Genomic DNA, 25106 nt, shown 5'->3' on the forward strand with positions numbered 1-25106 from the left:
AGAAAAGAAAACAAATACAATATAGGGATGCTTTTAAAAATATATTGCCTTGAAGGATTCTCACTTCTGAGGCTCACTAGAACAAGGAAGGCTGAATTCTCAAAAGGAAGAAATAGTGGGCAGAAAATAAGCTATGCTGGTGATTGTATACATTCTCTGGGCTGCAAATACCATTCTTGGACTTCTCAGTCAGCTGCTTATGTTATTGGGAAGCAATGCTTTCCTGCCCCCTACCCCACAAGTAAGTTAGCCAATTATAAATAAAACAACTGAAAAGATTAGTTACTCAAAACAAACAAAGGCAAACCACCATCTTAAAGCTCCCTGAGAAACTTAAGCAGGAGAGCAAGAGTTGAAGAATTACATGCAAAGTAGTTTCCTCTTACTCTAAAGATACCAGCTGTATGGGATTTCAACTCTTCGAGATTAAAAACTGTGTTGGCAAAAATGAAACTCTAACAAAGAAGAAAAATAGTAATAGCAACAATATGTACATGAAGGGTTTTTTTCTTCATATGAGATAGCTCTTCAAAATATCAAGCTGTTAAGCCTGGTAGCCTGTAGAAAAGCAATCTTCAAAAAGTACTGTGAGCTCAAAGGGTATATCATATCAAGGAGGTGGGAGAATTTGGGTTGCCCTGCTTCAGAAATAGGTTCTGCAGGAGTGAGACCAAAGCAGGACTCCCCTTTCGGGGCCGAGTTCAAGCAATGTTGTTTTGTAAATGTGTTGTAAGGACAGTGTGGCTGGCCTGCATGCCTCTGAAAGAGAAATAATTGCAACAGAGAGTAAGTGGCTCTCAGGCAGGGATGTGCAACCAAAACAGAAGAGGCATTTTTTTTCAAATTTGGGTAGAAAAATCAATACTTCAAGAGCTGCAATGCATGTGAATATGAGACAGTCCTTAATAAACAATGTCAAACCGTACTTTTTTTGACCCCTATTTTAAGAACTGTGCACACACATTTTGTAATGGGATCCATGTAAATATTTAACCATTTTCTGAGTCCTAGTAAGCTCCAAGATCAGTTCTAGTTAGTGGCAATGAGTACCAGAAATTAACTGGTGATCCAAAGGGGGTCAGTTTAGCAACATACAATACAGAGGGGTGAGAAAACTTTTTATGTTGGGTGCCACTTTTTGTCCCTCTCTCCCCCCTGCAGCCTGCCCAAATGGCCCAAAAGTGAGCGACGGTCTCCTGTAAGTTATGTGCCATATGCTCCTTTGGCAATGGCAGGGAGTGAGGAGGAGAGCCAGCAGATGCCATAGCAGGGAGGCTGATTGCACTGTGCCCCCATTATGAAATTTCATGCCCCCTGCACCTAGTACTTAGAGCAGATGCTGAGGCATCTAGAGACAAATTCTTCTTCCAGCATTTTATTGGTTCAACTTAAGCAAAACTCCATAAATGGAGCACCAAGATTGAGAGTGGCTTTCAAAGCACACTGGCAGCAAAACAAGAGTTAACCAAGGCCCATTTTTCAAACACAGGTTTGCAGCACTTGTGAAGCCTGTCTCTCTTTCTCAGCCCTAGTTGTTCCATCTGTGAAATAGGTTTAATAATTATTCCTGTGTCTCAGAAATATTGGGAGATGAACCAAAATTTATCTGGCTGATCCCCAATAGCAGCCTATGGCAAACCTGCTCCTGAAGCATCTTAGTTGCTGGGACCCACAGCCCATGGCATGAAGGGAACCTGAAAGCCCATGAGTGGTGGGCAGATCTAGGGAAGTAGGTGGAAGAGCCCACCGTGAATGTGAGCACCCCTCTGCCATTCAAGCTAAACACTTTGTTACTTCTCTCCTGCTCCCGAGTCTACAGCCTCGGAAAATCTCAGCATTGGTTAATGAGCATAGTGTTCAAAACCCTGACAAAACAAAAAAGCTGTCCAGCAGCACTTCAAAGACTAACAAAATAATTTATTAGGTGATGAGCTTTCATGGGACAGACCCACTTCTTCATACCACAGCCACACCAGAACAGACTCAATATTTAAGGCACAGAGAACCAAAAACTGTAATCAAGGTGGGCAAATCAGAAGAGAAGAGGGGTCATAGGAGGGTGCTTCTGATAATTTTATCACCCAGTCTTCTCCCAGTTATAAGACATAAATATTTCTAAATCAACAAATTCATCCAAATGAGGGCTGATTAAAATATCAGAGAGTGTTCATAAATGTCATTTAACTTAAAATGTTGAAAATAAATTGGATTCTGAACTATTTCATTTTTCTTTTTCAAATCACTGTACAGCTGCTCTTGTACTTTGATGAAGCACTGTTTTATACATTTGCAGTCTGAACAGCTTTCCTTGTTTCACAGTCTCCTGAGTTGCCACAAAACTAGCCACAGTTATGCTACTTGGGGTATGCCTACACTAGACTAGACTACCCTGATGGGTCAGTCTTCCAGGGTTCAGTTTTGTGCATCTGGTAGGGATGCACAAAATCAGCCTCTCAGGTTGCAGTCACCTTTAGATGTTCACCATTTATTGAAAATATTCAGGAGTTTCCCCCCACCTCCCAAACTTTGCAATTCTAGTGTTGGGAACCACAAAAGTCCTTGAAGAGCCACAGGTTGCAGACCCTGGGTCTAGCAGGAGGAGTTACTAGAGATTGAATGTCATGCACTCTGCTACCAGGCCATTGCATGGAAGATGTCACCTGCTGGCTTTTTGCATACACTTTTTGCCAGACCGACAGTCCCAGATCCTGGCATGGGTCAAGAATACTTTGAGAGTTAAACCGTATCTAGCTTCCATGCAAGTTGTTAGGTTTTGAAGGATTTTTTTTTTCAATTTATTTTCAACATTTTAAGTGAAATGACATTTATGAACACTATCTGATATTTTAATCAGCCCTCATTTGGATGAATTTGTTGATTTAGAAATAATTATATCTTATGACCAGGAGAAGACTGGGTGATAAAATTAACAGAATAAACTCCTGCTTATTGATTCTCTGTCTGCAAAATGACCAGCAGTCATGAATATATCATTGGTTCCCAAGCTTTCTAGACTACTGTACCCCTTTAAGCAACCTGATTTGTCTTGAATACTCCACGTTTCACCTCACATAAAAACTAATTTGTACAAATACCAGTGCCACAGAACACATTTACTGAAAAACTGCTTACTTTCTCATTTTCATCAAATAATTACAAATTAAGTTGTTTGGAATGTGAAGTTCATACTTCCATTTCAGTTTGATTCTTGAACCTGTTTTTCACTTTTGATTTGAAGTCTGAGCCCCAGGCAGCAAGGCTGAAGCAAGCAACTTACCTTTGCTGGGTCCCCTGTGGTGTGGGGCCCCAGATATTTGCCCTATTTCTGGTCCAGCACTTGTGATCCCTCTGAATCCATCCTGTGATTCCCAGGGGGCTACAACCCCCAGAGTGACAAACTGATCTAGATGAGTTGAATACCCTGGAAGACCTCTGTGTACACCCAGGAGTATGTGCACCCATGACTGAGAAACAGACTTGTATGTGTCAAATTTTAATTCATTTCAGCTGAAATTTTCTATGCCTTGGGTTGTTTTTTGCTTTGTTTTTTTATTATTTCAGCCAAATGAGTTCCACACTTTCTAAAAGAGAGGCCAAGGGAAAATATACCCTTTTTTCATGTTAAAATGTTCTGGCAACCATCTCAGAGCATATCTGCACTCAGGCCAGGGGTGTAATTTCCACCTTGGGCAGTCACAGCCACATTAGCTCTAATTGAGCTACCATGCTAAAAACAGTAGTGCAGCCATGGCAGCACAGGCAGCAGGATGAGCAAGTAGCCCCTAGAAAGCACCGAGGGTCTTGGATGGAATTATACTCAGGACAGCCAATCCATTCTGTTGCTTGTGCAGCTGTACATACACTGTTAATTTAAGTACTAACTCAACTGGAACTTGCATGAGTATGGCTAGCTGAGATGGACATTACACGTCAAGATCCACTGCTGATGTATCCTTTGAGACTCTCTAGTGCCGAACACAGACTCTAGCAAATGGACCCCTCTTTATTGACTTTTATGCACTCCTGTAATAAGCAATTATTAAAAAAAAAAATAAAATCTACCCCAAATCAGCCAATTTAAAAATCGATCTCACGTGCTTAGCACATTTGCTGGACCTTTGCACTAAGATCTACTGAGATTTCATCTGCATTAAGCAGGACTTTCCTCACAACTGTATCCTGAGCTGCTGGTGGCCAGGCTGTACCGTTGGTCAAGGCACCAGAACGGAGAGCAGGGAGTCGCTCTCAATGCTCCTCCTGTGTGGGCCTAGGCAGGTGAATGAAGTTTCTTTACTGGACTGCTGAAGTGGGTAAGGGTTGGGCCTGACCTGGTAGAGGGTAAAGTCAGTCAGTTGATTAGGACAAGGAGCCTCAGGGAGGGGAAGAGGAGAACTATAAATAGTGAGAGTAAGGAAAGCGGGATTGGGAGACAGGGAGTTGGGATATGAGATACAGACTGGGAACCCACAAGGGGGGAAAAATAAAAAAGGACTTTGAGCAATTTGCTATACATGGACATATTCTGCAGTAAGTAATGTCACCACAGATGTGATTAATACATACATTCATGAAGGCTACAAGAGTAACCTTAATTCTGGCACTTCCTAACTTGAGTGCTTGACTTTTCAACTTTAATAGTGTTCTTTTAGCATGTGGGCATGTGTGCACATATGCACAGTGTTTTAGATGGATGGACATGCCCTCTTTCTGCAAGCACTGCTGGGGAGAAAATAATTCCTGAAAACATTAAAACAAAAAATCTATCAATACAAAAATAGTCAGTGTACGTATGTGTCTAAAAAAAACTACAAAAGAATGAGGGATGGGGTAAGGAAGAGCAGGTTTTGGCTTTCAAAATGGAGTGTTTATACAAGTTTTCTAACAAAAAATTAAGGAGTAAATTACAGATTTCATTTGTGAAAGCTTAAACCATCACAAGTAATATGTTACTTTAATATGTAATATTAAATATTTAATATGTAATATGTAAAAGTAATATGTTACTTTAGCCTACATGACTTGTTAGCATTTCACCTTAACTATAGCTTGAACCTAATTCATATAGGAACAAATTTCAAGTGCAACATTATCCATCTGCCAAATTACTCCCACCCCAAGAGGATGTGATGCATACGGGTTTATCAGCAGTGAATATATATTTGTTTTTTCTGTGGGTTGAAGAAACAAGATTACTGGGTGACAGGGTAAGAGATGGTAGGGGATTATAATTTTTCTCTTTTTAATGTTTAAATCATAATTAAATATCTCTTACCTAAAAGTCATAATATGTCCATTGGCACAGAAACATGCAAGGCAGATACTATTACTCAATGCCACTATATCTCCACGAAGAACAAAAGAAGTCTCTGTAATGTTTTGTTTATGAACACAGTTCTGTGATGGCAGAGAGATAACTTTTGCTTGCTTTTCAGAACATATCACGGCATACTGGTTTTCACTGATTTCCTGAGAGGAGGAGGAGGGGGACACCGAGACAGGCCGCCGTTTTTTCAATTTATCCTTTTCATCTTTGTCTTCAGGAACATTATGTTCTCTCCAGGGTTCATATGCTGGTGGAATTAACGATCCTGTGGTGTCCAGAAAAGCCATTCTCAGAATTGCCCCTTTTAGCCTCAGAATGGTTCCTAGGATATAGAATTTTACATATCTAAAATAATTCTCCTGATTTGTCTTCCAAACTACATCCTTATCGTCTTTGAAAAACATTGGCAAAAAAAGTGATTCTTCCAAACAAAATCTTCAGACCTGCCTTCTGGTTTTACAGTAAAACTCCAACTAGCCAAAACATTAGTCCTTAATTCAGAAAATTATTTGTTTGTTCTTAAGATCATCCCTATTGAGGAAGGCATTTGAACATCCACTGAAGTGTCTGTATACATCCCATTAACTAAAATGGAAATTAAGCATCTGCTTGAAAATAAGTATATGGACCTTGCTAAATAGGCATGTTTTCCTGAATCAGAGAGGCTCTCTCTAGACTGCAGGCTTCTGTTGAGTTATGTCGACAGAGCGCGCCTCCACACTGCAGATCTCTCAAGAGATCTGTCAATCGAGAGCATTCTGTCGACATTCTGGAAAACCTCCTTCATGAGGAAGAAGTGATGTCTCGACAGAGGGGGTTTTTCCCAACATTTGGCCCCATGTGGACAGGCCAAATGTTGGAAAAGCCTCTCCTGACAGAACTGTCATCAAAGGATACACCAACTGTGTTGTGCAATTTGTGTATTCTTTCACCAACCGTTCCCCGCAGTCTAGACACAGCCAGAGATTGGTAAGAAAATGTATTAACATCAGTGTCAAAAGTTCACAGCTTTCACTCTTTTCCTCATAGGCATTAATGCTTTCCTAAACAGAGTCATACCATCTATGATAAGTACTATTAATGGTCAGAAGTGTCAGCCTACGTTTCCCTCTATGAATTAGGCATGTTTAGGTATAAGAGACCAGATTCTCTTGCATCTTCCCTTGTTGGCTTTGTTCTAGTAATAGAGATTACAAAAGCAGGTCCGTTTAGTAAAGAAGAGGATTTTCACCCGCCATTATTAACTAACTGAATTGCTGTCTCCTGAATGCGTTAAATCTGAGGAATCTTTTTACTGAGCTGTTTCTTTTGTCTAGGATCGTTTTTAATTACATACTTTTTGATTTGCCATCTACAGAGGAAAGTTTATTTAGGTCAAAATTCCCCTGTTATATCCAATGACTGACATCTATAGCCTGATCTATATTTAGGGTGACCCATATTTCCCTGTGATGAATATGGTGGGGCAGGGGCAAATGCCATTTGACTTTGACCTCAAGCTCAAAGGGGTCTCAGATTTTGACACTTGTTAATTTTTTTGGCATTTGTTAAATAAAAAATGTATTCGGATTCTGTCTCACTCACTCTTTTTTGGAACCTTATTTCGTTTTCATGTATCACCTCTTTATCTGTATTACGATGAGGGCCCTCAAAATCTGGGAGTGTCCTGGGCTTTTCTTTTTCTCTGAGAGGCCCTGCTCCCAACGTGCTTTAACCAGGGGGGTGGGGGGGGGAGAGGGTCTGGGCTGAGGAGAGTCTCAGGTGTAGGTGTAGTGTGACTTCTGTTTTGGGGCAGGCCTTGGCAGGCTTAAGCCAGCTCCATATAGCAGGACCAGGAAGGCAGCATCACCTCTACCGCTCATGCACACCAGCAGCCACCCAGCCTGGTTTGGCTGTTGGTGGCAGGGAGAGGAGGCTCAGCTCAAAAAGTCTGAAAAGAGGGTGCAGCTCGGGGTGTGGAAAGAGGAGTGGCCAGGGGCTGTGGGCAGGAAGGAGCTACCTAGGGGATGTGTGCAGGCAGCGGAGGTTTCAGGGAAGGGTAGCTATAGGCTGGGTTCATATAGGTAGCTAGCTCAGGCTGCAGGAAGGGGTTGTTTAGGATGCAGGCAAGAGATAACTCGGGATAGGCAGAGGGTAGCTTGGGGCTATATGTGACCAGGGGCTAGCTCAGGGTGCACGGAGGCATAGACAGAGGTTGTGTGTGGGCAGGGGATAGCTTGGGGGCAAGGACAGGGTAACTAGAGTCTCTGTGCCAGGAGGGATCCCCTGCAGCCCCTGCTCTCTGATGACTGACAGCTATAGAGCCAGGCCCCGCCATCTCTGCAGCTCTTACTGGCTATGTGAGAAAAGTGGGCTGGGAGTTGGCCATTGGCAGAAAGAGAGAAGTCTCTGGGACTGTCCTGCATGTTTACTTAATTTCTGGGGGTATATACAGGTCACCAGCGCTCAGGCATTCAGTCCTGCAGCTTCATTGGCAGGAGAGAAGGAGAATAGCAGGGATTAGGGCTTCAGACTAGGGGAAACATGCTGGGGTTGGGGGTCCAGCCTGCGGGGGTGAAGAGGAATGGTGCACTGGGGAGCAGGGCTTCAGCCTGTGGAGACGGGCACACCAGGGATCGGAGGCTTCAGCCCTCAGGTCCTGTCCTCAGCCATGTGGGGTCACCAACCTGGGCATTCAGCTCTGCAGCTCCCAGCTTCAATGGGGGGGCAGAGGTGTGCTAGGTATCAAGGCTTCAGCCCGAAAGGTTTGGCAGGCTCCATCCCCCACCCCACTGAGAACTGCTGCTTTAGGGTGCACATGAGAAGGGGTAACAAACACACCCCACACACACTAACCCTTTGTCACACACAGGCAGCCTTTCCTCCCATTGGCTTCCTGTGTCTGCCTCTGAGCCCTGCCTGACAGTGCTAACTCTTGGCTGCAGCCTGCCCAGCATTTTCCTGCCAGCCATAACAGGCGACTGGTGCAGCTAAAAATATGGAACAAATGGCTTTTTTTATTTAAAAAAAAACCAAAAACACAAAAACCCCCGACCCTTCGGGACAGTTGCCTTAAATATGGGACTGTCCCAGCCAAAACAGGATGGATGGTCACCCTAGCTATTATTACAAAAGGACCATGTTCACTCGAAATGGTATGATAGGAGTGTGTGTTAGAGGACAAGTATTGCATATGGTGGGATATGCTGAACAAAGCCCAAAAGATCATATGCAAGAGGTGTTGAGAGACAAAAGCTTAGACTCTTGGACAGGAGCTCCAGCCAGACTGCTGCTCCTTCTGAACTTTGGAATTCGACTTTGAAGGGTGATAAGCTGGCTTCTGACGTGAGAGAGAGCACGCAGGGTTACAAAAAAGTCCAGTGAGCAAAAGTGACCAGAAGGCAGAACACTGTCGGGCTCTTCTAAGATGATGTTTTCCTTCTGGGAGTAAGAGGTAGAAGGGTGACTGAAATGTATCATTGTGTTTACTTAGGTTAAATACAAAATTTCCATTTTTTCAAACCCCTAAATCAAAGGCATAGTCAATCAGGATTTTTAAGAGCAAGGGGTCTTACATAAATATGAGAAAAGCAGCCCAGCCAGATATTCACAGGCAAGTGTTCTGAGAGGACACTCGGAGGCAAAAGGGCTGTGCTAGTGACCCAAAGACACTAATGTTGAACAAGGTGTGTGTTCAAGAATGAGCAGATCATGACAGTTTCTATGCTTTCAAGGAAAGCAGAATCTTAGAGCTGAAATCTGCCACGTGTTGAGAGAAGGATGTTCTGCTTGGTACTCTGAACTACCTAGTCCAATCTACACAGTAATAATCAACTTCGATTCTTTTTTGTGGTTGACAAATCCAATAAGAACATTTTTGAGAGCAAGATGAATAAAAAGATTGTAGCATCTAACAAAATTCTTCTTTTGCTGTCACCCTCTATTATATTGTCAAATCTGTGTGTGCTATAGTAGGGCTACTCAAATGTCATTCTTTCTACACAGCCAGCAGTCCATTTCCCTGATATTCCTATACCAGGTTGGAAATTTGTAGTTCAGACATAACCTGAGGAGCAATTTTGCAAATCAGTTATCTCTAAACACAACTGACATAGCAACCTTCTGGAATACTAAAACACTACACTGTACTTGACCTAAACAGTGAACACTGCATAATTATTTTGGGGCAAATTCCAAAATTGAGAAAAAAATAAAATCACATTTTAAACCCCTCAAAAACACACATTACTCAGCAAATCTCTTGCCTTCTACATACCACTGGGAGAAACAATTACTGGTTGAAGAAGTCTTTGTTCTCCTCCTGAGGGTAGGTTCAGTACAATGACAAGCACTGTTCCCAGAGTAGTCCCAACCCATAAACACGGAGAAGGTGATGTATCAGCTTTCCGTGTGAAAGTCTCACAGAAATGAAGAGCTGAAATTGCTTCTCGGGATTCCTTATCAATGCTTGTTACACTGGAGCTTCGAGACCGACTGAATGAGTTGTCTCTAACATCTGAAACAAGTTTATGTTCATTAAAAAGCATTGCAAAATATAACAGTTTCAAAACAAACTACAGTTACGATTTTTAGCATGTTCTGCAAAAATAAGTTCTTTAAAAATTGAGCATTTCATATTTTTCACTCCACAGATTACTTCCTTTCACTAAGTATTCCCTATTACGTGGTTCCAAAAAACAGACATTTTCTGATATTCCTTCTGTAATATTCTTGACATAACAAGAAGTTAAAACAAATGTTTAACAGCTATGCACAAATCTGTGTGTTCAGAAAAGAATGACAGCAACTGAGATTTTCCTGTCTATTTTACCACACATTAGTAAACTAGACTGCAAGCAAAGTTTTGCAATTCTGCATTATAGCTAACTTCAGCTTAGGGGCATGACAGTGGAAAGGCATAGCCTGTTTCATTTTACTGATAGATACAGATGGGTCAAAAGCACAAATAGCAATCCAATGGCCTGTCAATACTTTATTGTTGTTCTGATAATTTAGGATTCCTTGTAGACATTTACTTTTTCTGCCAACACAGTTGCACAACGGGTCAGACTTTATTTTTGAACTTACCTAAATCAGGCTTTAGTTCTGTTGGCAAACTTAACTTTCTGGACATCTTTGCTGAAAAATAAAATAGATCTTTAAGAAAAATATGCTATTGCTGGCCTATTATTAATAGATTGTCAATTTTCCAAATGTTTAATACATCATGATTTATTACAGTAATTTTCAGTACTTAGCAATTAATTCAAGTTCTGTATAACAAACTTTGTATTAAACAATATTTCCACTATAGCTGGGTCTGACTCAAAATCCCCATATCCAAAATTCCATCAACTTTTGGGGAGAAAAGATCTGAAATTCAGACTCAAATTTTGAAGCCTGTACCATCCTTAAGATCTAGCCTGACACTTGCCAAAATTTCAACAAAATCCTCTGAAAATCCTTGTTCAAGCCCCAAGTTTTGAGGAAAATTGATATGGCATGACTCAAATGTCATTCTTTCTACACAGACAGCAGTCCATTTACCTGATATTCCTATATCAGGTTGGAAACTTGCAGTTCACGTTGAACAAAGTCCTAGAAACTAAAACACAGTTCACACAAATGCCTGTGCATGCAAACAGCTGAGTTTCACAAAACTTTAGTGTATAGCACTCTCAATGCCATTATCATCTTGACATATATAAAAACGCAGAAAATGTAATTTATAATTATACTACATTAAGATACAAAAATTAAATTACGTATTTAAAAATGTATAAAAAATCCCATGCTGAATATACGGAAATTTAGGACAACAAACTTACAAAAATACAAAAAGAACAATATATTGTCTATATACAATGTACATGTTTTCTGAAAAATAGTACAATATATAAAACAAACTAATTAGACTAAATAATATATACACACAATTTTTTAAAAATAGACTATATAAAATATATATAAATATAAAATATTTTGTAAATATAGAAGAACTACTGTGAAATACTGAGTTTTGTAAATTAGTATGTTAGAAAGGAAAACATGATGGACTAAAATGCAATTTATACATTTATTTAAACCATTTATTTTAGTCTTAAATTACATAATTGGTTGTATTGGCTTTTTAATCCTCTTTTGTTCTTTGGGGGTGAAGAGACACTCCCTTCCTGCCGGGGGAGAGGAATTCCAAGTGACTAGGGCTAGGCTAACACATTCATTATAGTCTATTATATTAAAAAAACATTCCTACTAAAAGGTCATCTTGCTATAGTACTTTGTACTTAAAATGTCCCCCCCACATGTTAAGTGCAAAGACTGGAATGAATTATAACAACATATTAGCAAGGTTCTACTAGAGTGAAAGGCTTAGCCAGATAATTCATTCAAATTTTGACATGTTTAATATTAGTCACATAAAATACTCATAGATTTAAATACCATACGTTTAAGGAAGAAAACCTAATAGTCCTAAAGAAATGACTTTTATAGAGTTCTTTAAGTTATACTAAAAGCTATGTTATCTGGCACTCAGATAATGGGAATGCTTTGTTAACTAACATGTCCAGCTGGGGATGGCTGCCTCATCTTGAATAACCAGCTCATTTTATTATCTGGGAACCCATCCCCCAGGGAGGCTGGATGATAAAGCCTGTACTGTACTTCAGTTGTTTGCTTCAAAGGTTGTCATAGCTGGGGGTGGTCGTGGGGAAAAGCTCCCACTATCTGTAAAATGCTCCCGTGGCGTGCGTCTCCAATAGCTTCTGACAACCGAAGTCCAGCTCCTGGCCTTCACGTGTGGCGTAGTTTCTAAACCTGGCGAAACTGTTTGCACTGACAGGAGAAGGGGTGAAGGCAGGTGACTGGCGCCTTCAAACCAGTTGCTTCGGGCAGATGGGGCTCGTCAGCCTGGGAAGGCCACCCACCGAGGAGAAGGAAACTCTGATTTAAAACCTCCGCTGCCTTGCGGCGATACCTAGTCATGGGAAAGGCTTTGGGAGTAAACCCCAAGGAAAAATCCAGAAAATGGAGCCCCTAAGGCAGTTTGAGGTTGTGCTCAATCTCATTCTGGCAGCTCCTGCGACGACATCGGTGCCACGCTGTACTGGCTTTTGCCTTTCCCTTGAATTACATCAATGCGTGTGGAGAGGAGGAACCTGCTGCTGGGCATCAGCTGGTTCTTCAAACTTACTTGCCCAGGCCTGCGCCCTGGAGAGGACACTCCGGCATCGCTTTGAGTGGTGACACAACACGGGAAGCAGCAGTTACCGGTATGAAGCCACTACACTCGATTGGCATAGAGTGAGGCGCCAGTGGTTGCTTCCGACAGTGGGAGAGGTGTTCGGATCTCATTGGGCAGCTACCACCTGCCTCAAGCTGGGCGGCCCCCAGCCAAGTAGGTGCTGCCTCGCCACAGTCCATTTGCTCCACTGGGTGTGTGGGGCTTAGGGAATCACTGACAGGTGGATCGTTAACCTTGCACCAGGCAAAACAAGCAAGCAACAAAATAATCCAGCCTTCAGGCTGGGCACATGGAATGTAAGGACCATGACTCCAGGCCTTACAGAAGGCCTACAGAGCATTAGTAACCCCTGGCAGACAGCAATCATTAACAACGAGCTGAGAAGACTGTGGATGGACATCCTGGCCCCCCAGGAAACAAGGCTATCGTCCTCTGGATGTCTCAGGGAGAAGGACTTTTCCTTTTTCTGGCACGGGAAGCCTCCAGACGAGACCAGGGAACACGGTGTTGGTTTTGCAATCAGAAACAGCCTAGTTGGCTCAGTCATACCACCAATGTGGGAACTGAGAGAATGCTGAAAATCCAGCTTCAAACACCAGTGGGCATGGTCAACATCTTCAGCGTCTATGCGCCTACTTCAACTTCTGCCCAGGAAGTTAAGGACAAGTTCTATGATGAACTTAGCATTGCCATCAGTGAGGTACCTTCCCACGAGCTGCTATTCATCCTTGGCCATTTCAACGCCAGAGTTGGCAGCGACCACCACAACTGGCCGCAACCACCACAGCTGGCCATCCTGTCTGGGATAGTTTGGAACAGGGAAGGTGAATGAAAATGGACAGTGCCTCCTTGAACTCTGCTCCCAACATGACCTCTGTGTAACCAATAACTTCTTCAATGTCAAACCCCAGCATGAAGTTTCATGGCAACACCCAAGATCGAAACATTGGCACCAGCTTGACCTCGTCCTCACCAAACGCAGCCATTTAGGTAATGTCAGGGTGACACATAGCTACCACAGCGCAGACTGTGACACTGATCACTTGCTCGAGTGTAGTAAGGTGCACATCCAGCCGCGAAGATTCTTTCGCTCCAAAAAGGAAGGGAGGCCATGCATTGACACTGGCAAGACTCGTGACCCTTCAAAAGTACGTGAGTTTGTCCAAGCACTTGAAGAGGCCTTGCCCCGCCCGGACGACACTGCTATCAGCAAGAGATGGGAACAACTACGGGACGCTATCTATAATACTGTGATATCTACCTTTGGAAAGAAGACAGTCAAGTCTGCTGATTGGTTTGAAGCCCACACTGAAGTGCTGATGCCCCTGATTGAGAAGAGGAGACAGGCACTGGCTGCATACAGGCCCTCTCCCAGTGAGGTGAACCTGCAGGTGCTCTGGTCTGCTCGGAGTCAAGTGCAGCAGGTTGCTCGTCAGTGTGCCAACGATTACTGGCTCCAACTCTGCTCCAAGATTCAGCAGGCCGCGGACACTGGTAACATGCGAGGAACGTACGATTGGATCAAGCAGGCCATCGGTCCATCACAAACAAAGACTGCCCCACTTAAGTCGGCCACAGGCGAGGTCTTGAAGGAGAGAACCAAGCAGATGGAACGCTGGGTGGAACACTACTCACAGTTGTATGCCAGGGAGACCGTAGTTACAGAGGGAGCCCTGAATGCCATCGAGCCTCTGCCCACCATGACTGAACTCGATGCTGAGCCCACCTTGGAGGAACTCAGCGACGCGCTAAAAGCACTCTCTTCTGGAAAAGCCCCAGGGAAAGACGGTATTCCCTCAGAAATCCTCAAATGCGCCAACGGTACCCTAGTTTCAGAGCTGCATGGAATACTTGCCAATGCTGGAGAGAAGGCAGTGTACCGCAAGATATGAGGGATGCTAACTGTCACGATTTTCTAACACCTAGAGGACATTATTGTCCCCGTGGGCCAGGGAATACATGCCTTTGCCTGTGTAAAATCAGTGCAGGCACATGAAAAAAATCTAAAGTGTCACAGGCTGCCATTTAGCAGCATTACCAACAGTCACTTTTTGTCAGTTGGCTCCCCCAGTAACCTGCACTCATGAATAATTCATAATCAGGTATTTGAATTCCAGGCCTCCTATCGGGCGAAGGTAAGACCTTTGAGAACCTTCTATGCCCAGGAGGACCTGGCTGAAAACCTCACCTTCAGATCATGAATATGTAAATGGAATGATGAATAATACATGAAGACACAAAATATAAGCAGGTGCTGCGAAGCATTCTGCGGCCCCTGGAGGTGCAGACAGGACTCTGCACTCCTACATAGGGAAGCGTAGCTGTGAGAACAGCGTGCGCTGAGTCCCTTAGGCCAGCCCTCGGGGCGAAGCACCTGAAATCACTGAGAGCTGAGGTAAAATCACCTCAGCACTGCTCTCCAGCTGCAGCACTGGCCTGGACTCATGCGGTCCCACTGCTTGCAAGCTGCCCCTCCCACCTGCGGCACCAGTGGCAAGCGGCCTCTGAGGAGCGGCAGCCGAGTGTCGAACTGGCCTGCCTTTGGCAGGTACTGCACGCTCGGCTGCTTAACCTGGAAGCCGCCATCTGGTCACCTCTCCACCTGTGGCACCTTTGGCTGTGACTACCTACCTGACAGGACACACTCACTGGACTGGACTTTCTACCAACTACAACCTTCTTCTTCAGGACACGTAACATTACTTGCAAATACATACACAGACTGACATCGGGGCCCCCAAAGGGGGAGTAGGGGTCGCGCCCCTATGGCGTGCCGACGGGGTTGGCGCAGAACCCGAGGGCCTGACCCTCAGGGCCGGGCCTTGGAGACCAGGGTATACAAAGTACAGCACATTTAATTATTAATTGTTAACAGTTTTATATTAATATTATTATAGCATATATTAAGGTATTTTGTAATAATTTTATTGGGAAGGTATTATTCCTTGCCCTGTTCTACCCTCAATCCTCCTTTATATATATTATTGTGAGTGAAGGCTTGACCTCCTCACCTCCCATCAGCTGCCAACCTCAGAGCTACCTGAGGCAGAGCTAAGGCCGCCCAGGAGCCCCCTTTAAATAGAGCCTATTCAGGGTAAACAGAAGGCCTCCCACAAATAAGAGGAGTCAACCTTGACCACCCCCAGGCCTACACTTTGGGGCAGGAGTAGCGCCCTGCCCCCGGTTAGAGGCAGGGGTTAGCACCCCTTGCCCTACCTGTATTAGTTGGCAGCAGGGATATTTAAACCATTCCCCTTTTACCTATCCCTTCCTACTAATAAATTCATTTTTTGCCTTCCAGCTTAATAAAATTTACATCTACATCCAGGAATCGTCAAATCTTCACAATGTTACTAGTAAGTCTCTAGGTATCGTTAAAGTCATAGTATAGATAGTTTGTTATTTTGTTAGTGCTGTTCCAATAAAAACCATTATTTTGTTACCATTTTAATCCTTGTCCTCGGTCTCGCTCTTCCTTGCCAGCCACTTCCTGCTAGGAGGCTTGGGCGGGGTCTAGTGTGAACCGGGGTGGAGCTCTCCTGCCTGGGTTTGCAGCAGGGAACTGACTGGGTCCTGGGATCTGTGCTCAGGAGGTGTCAAACAGGCCTCCTTGGTGTAGGGCTTTGTTTAATCTAACTGCCTTTAGCCTGTCCAGAAAAAAGCCCGGCACTAACATCATTACTGTCTACAAGAACCAGGGTGACAAAAGCGATTGCAACAACTATCGCGGCATCTCCCTTCTCAGTACCGTGGGGCAGCTATTTGCACGTGTTGTTCTGAAGAGGCTCAATGTTCTTGTGGAGAGAGTCTACCCTGAGTCTCAGTGTGGGTTCAGAGCTGAACGGTCCACCGTAGACAAGGCTCTCTCTGTTAGGCAACTACAAGAAAAGTGCAGGGAGCAGAACAAACCTCTGTATATTACCTTCAATCGACCTGACCAAGGCATTTGACCTCATCAGTAGAAAAGGTCTGTTCCCAATTCTGGCTAAGATCGGCTGTCCCCCAACTCTGCTCAGCATTATTACAGCCTTCCATGAAGGGGACCATCGTATACGATGGATCCACATCCGAGCCCTTCGAGATTCTCAGCAGAGTGAAGCAGGCGTGTGTGCTGGCTCTAACACTGTTCGACATCTTCTTTGCAGTTTTGCTCAAATATGCCTTCGGAACTGCTACAGAGGGCATCTCTCTCCGCATGAGAACGGACAGCAATCTCTTCAAACTGTCGAGGCTTAGAGCGAAAACCAGGTGCTTACGAAGCATCTAACGGAGTTCCTTTTTGCTGACGATGCAGCTATTGCTACTCACACTCAGCAGGAACTGCAGTCACTCATAACTCGCTTTGCGGATGCATGCATGGAATTTGGCCTCACAATCAGCTTAAAGACGACCCAGGTGTTGGGCTAAAATGTGGGTAACAAGCCATCTATCAGTGTGCTAGACTACGAACAGGAAGTCGTCCATAAGTTCGTGTACTTAGGCTTGACGATCTCGGACAACTTGTCACTTGATAGCGAGATCAACAAGCATATTGGAAAAGCCGCCACAACGTTCTCCATGCTGATGAAGAGAGTATGGGCTAACAATAAACTCACTGTACACACCAAGGTGCAGGTCTACACAGCCTGTGTTTTGAGCACACTGCTGTATGCCACTGAAACATGGACTTTGTGCTCAAAACAAGAGCAATGGCTCAACACATTCCACATGCGCTGCCTTAGGCGCTTACTCGGTATCTCATGGCAGGACAAGGTCCCCAGTAGCTCAGTGCTTGAGAGGGCAGGCACCGCCTCCATGTTCACCTTTCTCAAACAGAGGCGTATGCGCTGGTTGGGCCCTGTCTCATGCACGACTGATGGCCGAATACCGAAGGACCTCCTCTTCGGCGAACTGGCGTCTGGAAAGAGGTCGAAAGGTCGACCTAAATTGCGCTACAAGGACACATACAAGCGTGAACTCAGCACTCTATCAGTGCAAACACCTGGCATTCGCTCGCCTCACACAGGCATGCCTGGAAACGGAGTGAAGGAAGCTCTTGCTATGTATGAAACTACCTCGATGAAGGAAGTGGAAGACAGGAGAGCCCTCAAGAAGATCCGTGCCCGTGATATCAGAGCGACATATGCCTACTGCTGCTCACAGTGCGGAAAGGACTGCCACTCCTGGATTGGATTGCACAGCCACAGAAGACGTTACTTGAATCAGTCCAACTGGGGCGCAAACCCATGATCCCTCGGGATCGAAGGACGCCTACTACTACTGTACTTCAGTTGTTAAAATGCTTTGCTGACTCAAACATAGATAATATGTAGGATTATTCTGTGGCTTACCTTGTAAAAGACAAGGTAGGCTTTTTTTCTTCTTTAAAAAAGGGTTTTGTGATATTAGAAAAGCAAGTGGTGTTAAAATCAATTTCTGGAACAGCGGGGCTGACATTACCAGAAGTCAGCAATGTTGTACTAACAATATGTAGACAGAAAATTGTTCTTTTTATGGACACTGAAACATTGCAAAATTAAGATACCAGGAACGTAAAACAAGGTAATAAAAAGGTACAACCATTTGTAACAGGTAAACTGTACAAATCCTTAATTTGTCTCAAATGCTGACAATCATTCATTGTCTTTGTATGCAACATACTTTAAAAACCTACAACAATTAAAAATATACAACTTTAAACATAGCACAGAGAAACTGAAGAGCCAGCAGTTCCATACACAGTAATTAAATTTCTCTTTACAAAAAGTTTCTTCTAAAGCAGGGTTTCCCAAACTTTATATAGTTGGTGCCCGTTTTTTCAGTACCCTTTTTGCCACCCAAAAATATAAACGCATATTTAAAAAAATGAAAAAAGAATAAATATTCATTGTTTATTATTTATTCATAATAATAATAGTACATAGCGATAATGTGTATATTTTCTAGGGATCGGTATTGGGCCGTGAGCCACACTTTGGGAAACGCTGTTCTAAAGAAATAAGACATCCATTATTCTGTCATCACTACAAGCAGTAAAACACATTTTAAAACTCATTTAGGGATTCACGGAGTTACATCACAAAAGCTAATTTTCATACTGTAATTATTCTAATATTGTTCAGAACTATCAGACTAATGATCAGGTAAAAATTAAATTAATAGCATGGTGAATTTTTTACTTATACAAAATTCTGATTACATACAGCCCATTTATAAAGAAAGTATATAACTAAGGCTGCATCTACACTACGAGAAAATCGACTTTATTAACTCAAATTTCTTAATGCTGGGTTTTATCCATTTGATTTTGACCATCTCACCTTTCCACATGCTCCCCACAAAATCGACTTACTGCTGCCACACACAAGTAGTTTAAATCAAGCACTAGTGCAGTGTATTGTGAGGACCTATCCCACAGTTCCCTGAGACCCATCACATTCTGGCCCCACAAGTAGATGTGGGTATATGACACCATCTTCCCACATTTCATTCCCCTCTTTCCCCTGCCATGTTTAAGTAGACACAGGTGCTACACTGAAACAGTGTGCCTAGGCTTTATTTTGGGCTTGGATATTGATTTACACCTCCTGGGAAAGAGGACCCTTAAGTAGACACGGGTGCTACACTGAAACCTGAATGCATCATAGTAACAGGCCAGGGCGGCTATAAGACAGTACACTGTTGACAGCCACAAAAATCGTGACTGTCCACAGAGACTCTTGCAAGAAATGGAATCTGGATTTAGGCCTCCTACCAAAGAAGACACTTATGTCTAAGTAGACATGGTTGCTACACAAACTCGAATGATTCATCAAGCTAACAGACCCCAGACTACAGCCAGGTTTACACCTGGAAAAGAAGACACTTAGGACAAGAATATTCCCAGGTGCAAGCCTTACTTCGTCAGCTGTCGTAATTTTATGGCTAATACATTGCCTTCATTGAAACATGTATGGCTCAGGGTGGCTCAAAGACCCCTGGCTACAGCCAGCCCCTAAAAACCATGACTGCCCAGGGAGAAGTCCCCCAGGCAGCTGCAAGACTTCCAGCTACAGCCAGCCTCTGAAAGAGACATCCCCCAGTGGCTACAAGATCCCTGGCCACAGCCAGCCCCTGAAAATCATGACCGCCAAGGGAGATGTCCCCTGGGTGGCTACAAGACCCCCAGCTAGAGCCAGGCCCCGAAAATCGTGACCAACGAGAGAGACTTCCCCCAGGCGGCTGAAAGACCCCCAGCTACAGCCAACCTCTGAAAATCGTGACCCTCACGATGCGCAATCTGCCTGGCACCTTGCACAGAACATCCTTTTATTGGTTCGGGGTCAAGCCAAGTGATGTGGGTAGGTGCGGGAATGTTCCAGACTGCGTGGCGCCTCCATGGGGGAGGGCAGGGAGGGGATGTGGGGGTCAGAACAACATGTAAATGGCTGAAAAGAAATTTCTCGTAATACCAGACAAGCATGACCCCCACCCACAGCCTAGCTGACACATGGTATGGGGGGAGAGGGGAGCAGCAGCTGGCATGAGGCAGCACAGAAAAAAGGCAGCTAGCAGGGGTATACACAGAAGCACACACCCTACAGCTGTGCTCCTAGCAATGAAAAAAGAAAGGTTACTCACCGTAGTAACGGTGGTTCTTCGAGATGTGTCCCCGTGGGTGCTCCACATTAGGTGTCGGGCTCGCCCGGCGCCGCAGATCGGATCTTCCAAGCAGTTTCTGCCGGACCGCGCATGCGCTGGTGCGCGCCGCTCCCCCCCATGTGCGCGATCCGGTCCCCGCCAGTTCCTTGACCAACCGCCTCGGATGCTCCTGCAAAACACTAAACAGAGATCCGGAGCGGGGAGGATGGGCGGGGAGTGGAGCACCCACGGGGACACATCTCGAAGAACCACCGTTACTACGGTGAGTAACCTTTCTTTCTTCTTCGAGTGTCCCCGTGGGTGCTCCACATTAGGTGACTACCCAGCAGTAACCCAAGATAGGAGGTGGGTAATCGGATTATGTGCAGCTTGTCCCCGAGAGGACTGCTGCCAAGAGACGGGTATCCTCTTGGAATACCCTGTGAAGGGCGTAATGTTTGGCGAAGGTGTCACAGGATGACCAGGTCGCCACTCTGCAAATGTCTTTTAGCGCAACGCCCTTGAAAAAAGGCTGTTGATGCTGCCACCGCCCTAGTGGAATGAGCCCTGGGCGTGGCCAGTAAAGGAGTCTTTTTGAGTTTGTAGCACATTTTTATGCAAGATACGATGTGCTTAGAGATTCTCTGCGAAGAGAGACATTCTCCTTTTGATTTGGGAGCGATAGAGACTAGGAGCCTATCCATTCTCCGGAAGGACTTGGTCCTGTCCATAGAGAAAGCTAGCGCCTGCTCACGTCCAGGAGGTGTAGGCACACCTCTTTGTTAGAGTTATGAGGCTTTGGATAAACAAGGGTAAACAATAGGTTCGTTAGTATGAAACTCAGAAAGAAACTTTAGGAACAAAGGCTGGATGCAGCCGTATGGTTACCGCCTCCTTGGAAAAACAGCGCAGGGCGGCGTTGCCATAACTGCCTCAAGCTCGCTCACCCTGCGAGCTGACGTGATTGCGAGAAGAAAGGTCGTCTTCATCATAAGGAGGCGGAGGGAAACCGTGGCCAAAGGCTCAAACGGTGGTCCCCTTTTCGCATTAAGCACCAGGTCCGAGTTCCACAGAGGTGGAAGCGGTTTCTGAGGGGGGTATAGGCTTACCAGCCCTTTGAAGAACCTGGTAACCATGGGATGGGCGAACACCGTGTGCCCTTCCTCTTCGTGTCTGAACACCAAAATGGCGGCCAGGTGGACCTGAAACGAGGATAGCGAGAGTCCTCCTCTCTTGAGGTCCAGTAAATACTCTAATATCACAGCCATAGGCACCGAAAGGGGGCTAGCTGTTTGGTAGAACACCATGCCGTAAAGCGAGTCCATTTCTGCTTGAAGGTCTTCCTGGTGGAAGTCCTCCTGCTACTTTCTAGGACTTGCTGCACTTCCTCCGTACATGTGCTCTCTAGGGAGCTGAGCCATGGATTAACCACGTTTGTAGTCGCAGGCTTTGGGGGTGCGGATGCACTATGGACCCCTGGGCTTGCGTGAGCAGATCCCGCGCCACCGGAGGGGACATCGGTGGCCGGTCCGACATGCGCAGGAATAGGGGGAACCATTGCTGTCGATCCCACGTTGGGACTATCGGGATCATTCAGGTTCCTTCCTTCCTGGCTTTCTGCAACACTTTGTGGATGAGCACTGTGGGAGGGAAAGCGTAAAGCAGGGGGCCCCTCCATGAGATCGCGAAGGCATCCCTCAGGGACCCCCGTCCCAGTCCTGCCCTGGAGCAGAATCGTGGGCACTTCTTGTTGTGCTGAGTAGCAAACAGGGTCTATCTGGGGAAAAACCCCATGCGTGGAAAAATCGGTTGCAGCAGATCGGGACGGATCTGCCACTCGTGCGTGAGTGCGAAACGCCTGCTCAGCTGGTCTGCCTTCACATTGCGAGCGCCTGGTAAGTACGAGGCTTTCAAGGTTACATTGTTGGCGATGCAGCAGTTCCACAACCGGACTGCTTCTACACATAAGGCACGGGACCGAGCTCCTCCTTGCCGATTTATATAAAACATGGTGGAGGTATCGTCTGTACTGATCCCGACTACCTTGCCTTTCAGTTGGTCTCGAAAGTGTCTGCAGGCGTTGAACACTGCTTTGAGCTCCAGTATATTTGTGTGCAGTGACTGCTCCATAGAGGACCACAGCCCTTGCGTCACCTCTTCGCCCATGTGTGCTCCCCACCCTATGAGGGGGGCATCTGTAGTAAGAAAAACCAATACGTGTGGTTGGTGGAAGGGTACCCTTGTTAGCAGGTTCTCGGGGTTTACCCACCATTGCAGGGATTTGCGCACCTCCGTTGTGGGCGACGCCATCCTGTGAACAGTGTGTGCTGCCGGTTTGTATACGCTCGCCAGCCAATGCTGCATGCTGCGCATGTGTAACCTGGCGTTCTGTTCTACGAAACGTTGCTGCTGCTATGTGGCCCAGCGGCTGTAAGCACGTCAGAACCGGCACCATAGGGCTGAAGGTGAAGCCTTGCGCGAGGGAGCCGATGGCCCGAAAGCGAGTCTCTGGTAGATACGCCCTCGCTGTAATAGAATTTATGCGTGCCCCTACGAACTCTATGTCCTGTGTGGGGTCTGTCTTTGATTTTGTCAGATTGATAAGCAGGCCGAGCGAAGAGAACGTGCCTGCTGTGACACATATTATGCGTAGTACCTCCTCCTTTGAGGCCCCTTTGAGTAGGCAGTCATTCAGATACTGGAATATAAATACCCCCTGTCTGTGCAGGTAGGCTGACACCACTGCCAAGGTCTTGGTGAAGACTCTGGGGGCTGAGGAGAGCCCAAACGGTAGGACCTTGTAAGTCGAGGGCTGCGAACCAATCTCCATCGTCTAGTGCCGTAAGGATGGAGGCGTTTGTGATCATCCGAAAACGTTGCTTGCGCAGGTACCGGTGAGGCCTCGAAAATCTAAGATGGACCTCCCCGTGAGGAAGTACCTCGAGTAGAACCCTCTCCCTTGCAGTTGCTCCGGCACTCTTTCCACTGCCCCTACGAGCATGAGATGGTCTACCTCCTGCTTGAGCCTCGCTACATGGGAGGTCTCCTGGAGGTGGGGCCCCGGGTGGAGGTCATGGCGGTGGGAGCAACTGGGAGGGGATGGCGTACCCCGTGGCTATGATCTCCAGCACCCATGTGTCTGTGGTGATCCTTTGCCACTGGTTATAAAATGGTCGGATGATGGCCTTGAGCACTGGTTTCGTGCCCTCTGGAAGCGAGTCCATGAGGGAGGTCAACCTAATGTGGTTGTTGAAATTATGGTTCGCTAGATGCGCTGCGTAATTTGCCATTGGCAACAGTAGCGTGGAGGAGGAGTAGACCTTTCTGCCCAACAGCTCTAGCTTTTTGGCATGTTTGTTTATTCCCCCACGTTGCGACGACTCCGCCACCAAAGAATTTGGTTGTGGGTGGCTGAACAGGAACTCCATGCCCTTCGTGGGCACGAAGTATTTTTTTTTTTTTTTTTTTTTCGCTCTTTTGTGGACAGGCGGAATAGTCGCAGGAGTCTGCCATATCATAGTGGCAGGCTCCAAGATTGCGTCATCAGCGGTATTGCTATTTTGGAGGAGGCCGGAGGTCTCAGATTTTTGAGGAGCTTATGGTGTTGCTCTTGCACCTTTGCTGTCTGGAAGCCTTGCGTGAAGGCCACCCTCGTAAAACAGCTCTTGGAACTGTTTGAGATCGTCCGGAGGATGGACGCCCCCCGGGGCCGTAGCCTCATCCGGGGAGGAAAGCGAGGAACCGCTGGGGTACGTCTTTCTGGACCCTTCCGGTTCCTGCTGATGATGGTACACCCTCTCACTAGAGGTGTGCGAGGAAAAATCTCGGGGTTCCATAACCAGTCCCCCCTGAGATGCTTAAGTCTGTCCCCGGTCACAATTGCCCTCGGGGGTACGAGATCGTTCGTAGGGATCTTTCCCTAGTAGATTGCCGATGGTGTCTATGCCCTGCGTGGTAGGGGCGACCACGGCAGTATAAGCACTGGTCTTGGGAAGGTGACCTAGACCACTCCCTTGGTGCATACCCTTTGCGTCTGGGGGAGGGAGACCGTCGAGACCCTGGAGAGAGCGGCTTTGCCTAATAGTCCAGCGGTTCAAATCCCAGGAAGGGTGGAGGTGGTCCCAGCCAGGGTGAGGCTGGTTGCAGAAATGGAGAAGGGGGCTCCGGGTAGGCCATGTGGGGGGGGACCCCTGCCTTCTAGTTGGAGTCTGCAACATAGCGGAGGGCTGTGAGAAAGCAACTACACAGCCCTGTGCGGCGAGGGGCTGCAATGCCTCCTCTTGTGTGCAGTCTTCCCCCTCCCTTGAGGAGGTAACTCCGCCCCTGACATACAGGGGATCCCGGCCCCGTCTGCACCGAGCTCGGCACACTCGAAGTCGGTGCCGCATGTGCGGTGTCCTTCGGTGCCGGCAGGCTGCGTGCCTGCGTGCTCTGCACCGCCGGTTTTCCGGGGGTCGGTGGTACCGGCGCTTGTTTAGCCGCCGCCCTGCCTGCGGTGCGGGGCGGCTGGCTGATTATCGAAGGGTGAGCCGCTTGCACGTGGCTCTCCGTGCCGCCGCCGATCAGCTGTTGCTGCGGCTGGGGGCTGCTCGCTCCTCCCGTCCCGCTCGTTGTTGCTGCCGGCAGGGATCGGGCTGGGGGGCATACAGGGCATTCCGGCGCCCGCACCGAGCTCGGCACGCTCAAGGGCGGTGCCGCACGTGCGGTGTCCTCCAGTGCCGGCAGGCTACGTGCCTGCGCGCTCTGCACCGCCGGTTCCCCAGGGGTCGGTGCCGCTGCCCGCGGTGCCGCTGGTACCAGCGCTTGTTTAGCCGCCGCCCTGCCTGCGGTGCGGGGCGGCTGGCTGATTATCGGAGGCTGAGCTGCTTCCACGTGGCTCTCCGTGCCGCCGCCGATCAGCTGTTGCTGCGGCTGGGGGCTGCTCGCTCCTCCCGTCCCGCTCGCTGTTGCTGCTGGCAG

At 46.4% G+C, this 25106-nt stretch overlaps 1 protein-coding gene across 2 annotated transcripts in view; it reads right to left on the reverse strand.

The window, feature by feature from the left end:
- The window catches only part of STXBP5 (syntaxin binding protein 5), a 183964-nt gene that overhangs the window by 15658 nt on the left and 143200 nt on the right, over positions 1-25106 (reverse strand). For both annotated transcript variants that reach the window (XM_074990423.1, XM_074990422.1), the window contains 3 exons: positions 10391-10441; positions 9579-9818; positions 5273-5645 (listed from right to left, as the gene is read on the reverse strand). In XM_074990423.1, the coding sequence (XP_074846524.1) occupies positions 5273-5645; positions 9579-9818; positions 10391-10441 (664 nt within the window). The remainder of the gene's footprint in view (positions 1-5272; positions 5646-9578; positions 9819-10390; positions 10442-25106) is intronic.

This window comes from Carettochelys insculpta, chromosome 3 (assembly GCF_033958435.1).
Source record: "Carettochelys insculpta isolate YL-2023 chromosome 3, ASM3395843v1, whole genome shotgun sequence".
Taxonomy (NCBI): Eukaryota; Metazoa; Chordata; order Testudines; family Carettochelyidae; genus Carettochelys; species Carettochelys insculpta.